General features: G+C 54.8%; 1 protein-coding gene across 1 annotated transcript; it reads right to left on the bottom strand.

Moving 5' to 3' along the window:
- Positions 1-419: 419 nt before the first annotated feature.
- Pla2g2e (phospholipase A2 group IIE) lies at positions 420-4,120 on the bottom strand. Its single transcript, XM_036177210.1, has 4 exons — positions 4,081-4,120; positions 2,701-2,839; positions 2,380-2,486; positions 420-562 (listed from the first exon to the last, which is right to left on the bottom strand). Exons 1-4 carry the CDS (start codon positions 4,118-4,120, stop codon positions 420-422), a joined length of 429 nt encoding a protein of 142 aa, XP_036033103.1.
- Between the last annotated feature and the right edge of the window lie 384 nt (positions 4,121-4,504).

The raw sequence follows: 4,504 nt of genomic DNA, 5'->3' as shown, positions 1-4,504 counted from the left end.
GACTGAGAAGCATGGAAGCATGGGAACTTACTGCTGTAGAAAACAAAGGATTTACTGCTGGCCTGCAGTCTGGAGCCACAGCGTCTCATCTGTCCCTACTGTACGGCAGTGCTTAGCATTGTGCTGGCCCAGGCTAGGTGCTCAACAGATGACTGTTGGATGATGAATGGATGAACAAATGAGCGAAAGAAACTACCATCTAAATTCTGGGAAGGCAATGGAAGAATATTAGACTTGCAGGGAAATATAATTCTCTTGTTCAGAAGAGGGAACCGAGATGCCGGGGAGACTTAGCTGGTGTTGCGTGTGCTAAACTGTCCTGTGAGCTCTGAGGGGAGGGGAGGGTTTGCAGGAGAGCGATTTGGGTTCCAAGCGTCTCCAGGCCTGGGACAGCAGCCACTGGGGTGGTTAGTGGGGCCTCAGCAGGGTGGGGTGGGCCCGGTGCACAGCTTGTTGGGGTAGTGGGCATACTTGCGGTTGTAAGTGCCCAGGTTGTGGCGGAAGCATAGCGCAGCCCTTCGGTCGCACTCACAGGTCTGCCGCTGGCAAGTGCTCCTACCAGCTACAGGGGAACACAAACAAGCCAGGGACTGGGATGGAGGCGGGCCCTCAGCCAATGGATGAGCATGGCTCCTGGCTACTCTGTGGTCCAGGTCTGCGGCCCATCCTTAGCCACTTTCCCACTTCCTGTGGAAGGCCACATTCAAGGGGATGTCCCATACTTTTGCCAGTTAAGGACTGGGTGGGGGCTGGCTGGCCAGGCCCAGGACACTAGAAAAGCCAAAACCCTGGGTTTTCCTTTCCTCTCCAAGCACACTCACATGGCATTAGCCCTCTCCTGCCTTGAGAGGTCACTAGCTTCACAACCTCTCATCTTCCTCTGGCCAGGGCCATAACACCCCTCCTCTAATGACATCATTAGTGACAGTCAATGTCCAGGCTGGAGGCTATTAGACTAATGCTAGGACCTTCTCAGGGCTTCGAACCTGCACCTAGCCTGAGCATCAGACTGCCCCACCCCCACCTCCACCTCCCCCCAGAGCCAGATGGCATCAGCATGGCAGGCGCCAGTTGCCTAGAAGTCTTATTTCAATCCATTGTGATTGCCTGTTTTTGCCCAGAGTGGCTCTGGCTCTTTAGTCCTCAGGAATCCACTTCCCTGTCTAGAAGGATCTGATGCCTCATTTCTCCCTCAAAGATGAACATTTCCCTTCAGGATTCTGCCCACACCTGCTATTTCAGCAGGACTCTGAGAGGACTGAGCTCTGAGGTCCTGACAGTGGGCGGCTGGGGAGATGGGTGTGGCTATCTATCTCAGTATAAGAGGCAAGGACTCTCCCAGGCTTTCCATAGCTCATCCCCTTGCTCAAAGTACCATGGTAGGCATACGGCAAAGTACAAGTCCCATCCACCTGACTCCTCCCTTAACATCCTGTCAGCACCATCTCACCTGGGGTCTATCCCACCCTTGCCTGACAAGGACTCAGCTGCCCTGCCCAGTGATGATCCCCTGCAGGTTCGAGACAGTCCGAGCCAACTCGGCCTCAGTGATGCTGGTCTTGGCTCTCACTTGGGCACAGACCTCTGAGTTCTGTGCTGAGCCCATTCCTTGGACTGCCTGGGTCCTACCCTGCATCCCACACCCACCAGGCCCTACCGTCCTTCAGGGTTCCTGACTTTGCACTGGGAAGAAAGTTAGACCCTCTGATTTAAATGCCCTTTGGGCATTCTTGCTCTTGGCTATTTCCCCAGCTGAGGCTCAGAGGAAAGCTAATAGAGCCAAATGGGCATTGAACTTGGCAACGAGAAGGAGGTGGGCCCAGCCCTGCAGCCCCAGTAGGAGTGAACAGCTTGAACAGGGGCCACTGTCCAGACTCAAAGCTCCTCCTGGCCCCTCCCAGGGGAAAGTTGTGTGAATCCAGCTCCAAGTGTGGCTCAACTCAGTCCTTTCTGTTCACCTCCCAGAGGCTGAGGCATGGCAGGGGCTACATTGGTGGGTCACACCACTGTGGGGCCCAGATGCCTGGTAAGAATAGGAACAGGGGCTGGAGAGATGGCTCGGTGGTTAAGAGCACTGTTTGCTCTTCCAGAAGTCCTGAGTTCAATTCCCAGCAACCACATGGTGGCTCACAACCACTTGTAATGAGATCTGGTGCCCTCTTCTGGCCTGCGGGGACACATGCAGGCAGAATGCTGTATTCATAATAAATAAATAAAACTTTTTTTTTTTTTTAAATAGGAACAGATGGACAAGCATTGCCGCTTTTATGTGATGATGGGGGGCCTAATGGGTCTGGCCCTGTAACAAGGACCAAGGTCACCAGCTGGAGGGATTCCTGCCTACCCAGTGTCTGGCCCATTCTAGGGTTGGCCACCTACCACAGGAGATGGTGTCTCGACCAACAGAGAAGAGGTACTTTTCCAACTTGGGCTCACAGCCCAGCTTCTTCAGGCGTCCATAGCAGCAGTCATGGGCGTGGCAGCACCTGTGAGGTCATAGTTAACCTAAAGGGACTGGGCTGGGCTGGGCTGGACTGGGCTGGGCTGGACTGGGCCGGACTGGACTGGCCTGGGCTGGGCTGGACTGGGCTGGGCTGGAAGCAGGAGCTGCTGGGATCTCAGGACTCCAATCCCTTTGGCCTAGGTGCCCCCAGTGCCACCTTCCTCCCAGGCTGCCTCCCCTCCCCCCCTCCTGCTCACCAATCGGTCTGGTCCACTGGCCAGTTGGAACCACCGACACCACAGTAGCAGCCATAGTCATTGTACTGCAGCGCGGACTTCCCCGTGATTCTTTCGATCATCACCCCAAACTGGACCAGGTTCCCACCAGTTGGGGACACTGCAGAAGAGGAGGCAGAGGCCATAAGGTCCTTCAGGGCCAGTGAGCATCTCATCCAAGGCCCCATCAAGAAGCTCCTTCAGATCTGACTCCAGACATTTCCCCAACTATTCAGTTAAGCTTCCTCCCCGAAGCATCCAGCTACCAATAACAATTACCATGATATTGATAACAACACCCTAATGGTGAGCTTCAGTCTCCTAGGTCTCACCCCTGTTATTCTCTCTCTCCTTCCCCCCTTATCGTGTGTGTGTGTGTGTGTGTGTGTGTGTGTGTGTGTGTGTGTGTATGTGTGTCCCATATGTGTATATCCATGGAGGCCATCTTGGTATCAGATGTCTTTTTTTTTTTTTTTTCAAGACAGGGTTTCTCTGTGTAGCCCTGGCTGTCCCGGAACTTGCTGTGTAGACCAGGCTGGCCTCGAACTCACAGAGGTCCACCTGCCTCTGCCTCCCGAGTGCTGGGATTAGTGATGTGTGCCACCACCACAACCCGGCTGGTATCAAATGTCTCTATTACTTCACACCTTACTTTTTGAGTCAGAATCGCTCAATGAATCTAGACGTTGCCTGTTTGGTTAGACTGGCTAGCCAGCAAGCCAGGAGGATCTGCCTATCTCTCTCCCCCAGCACTGGGGTTACAAATGTATGCCACAATGTCTAGCTTTTATGTGGGTCTTGGGGATTTGAACTCTGGTCCTCACGCTTGCCCGTCTTTGCAGTTTTCCTGCCCACCCGGTGCTCCTCACTCCCCTCCACCTGCTCATGCTGTCAGGGCTCTCCAAGGACTCTTTACATCTTTCCCAGAGAAATCTTAATTGCCCCAGACCTCAGCCTGGTCTCCCCAGCAGCACTCTGCTCCCCACAAAGAGCTCATCACCCACCCCGAGCCTGTTTCCTTAGCCACCTCTGTGGACCTCCCCAAATTCCTCCACACCCTTCTGATTGAGCTGTGGGGAGGTGCCCATCCGGAGTGGGGATGTCATGGTCCCCACTCCTTTCTTTCCCACTGCGTTCTCCTCAGCCCCCCCCCCCCCCCCCCACACACACACCTTCCCTCTCTTCCAGTCAGTGCTGGCTCAGGCAGCACATGCCTCAGGGCCACCAGGTGGCTGGTGGGAAGGCAGGTGGCCTCTAGTACTTGGTACCCATGATGCCCTCTGCAGGGCCATGCTCAGGCATCCTGAGAGCTTCTTATTGCCAGATGGACTGGGAAGCGGGGAGGTCATGAAGGTCACTTACCCAGGAGGCAGAGGAAGGCCAGGACAAGGGGAGGTTTCATCCTGGGGGAGGTAAGCAGGGGGCACAGGAGCCTGCTGCGGTGGGAGGAAGTGGCAGGGGCCTCTGATCTCAGGCCACCTCCCAATTAGTTAAATACACAGGTCCTGCCCACTCCCCGTCATTAACTCTTGAGTGCCCAGTGATGCAATAATTCTTCCAGCTTTGACACTTTGGCTAAGTTCCCAGAGGAGGGGCCAGCTAGTGCCCTTGGGATCTTACCTTCAAGGTGGAGTAGGAACAGGGGTGGGGCAGTCTTGTGGCCATCTTTCTTCCTGCCCACCTGCCGGACCCCCCACATTTCAAAATTGTAATCCTTGCTCCCGGTGGCTGTGTCCTGTTTTCCCGTGCTTGGTATTGTACCCATTCTGTGTAAACCAACTCAGTG

Source organism: Onychomys torridus, chromosome 2, assembly GCF_903995425.1.
Source record: "Onychomys torridus chromosome 2, mOncTor1.1, whole genome shotgun sequence".
Lineage (NCBI taxonomy): Eukaryota > Metazoa > Chordata > Mammalia > Rodentia > Cricetidae > Onychomys > Onychomys torridus.
Note: the sequence above shows the minus strand (reverse complement) of the source record. Positions and strands in the feature narration are given on the sequence as shown.

Bases quoted from the DNA above. Each gene is read 5' to 3' on its own strand.
- Pla2g2e (XM_036177210.1), bottom strand. From the start codon at position 4,120: ATGAAACCTCCCCTTGTCCTGGCCTTCCTCTGCCTCCTGG. The intron at 2,840-4,080 runs GTAAGTGACCTT...CCTCTTCTGCAG, and splicing joins GGCCTTCCTCTGCCTCCTGG to TGTCCCCAACTGGTGGGAAC. The intron at 2,487-2,700 runs GTGAGCAGGAGG...ATGACCTCACAG, and splicing joins CCAGTGGACCAGACCGATTG to GTGCTGCCACGCCCATGACT.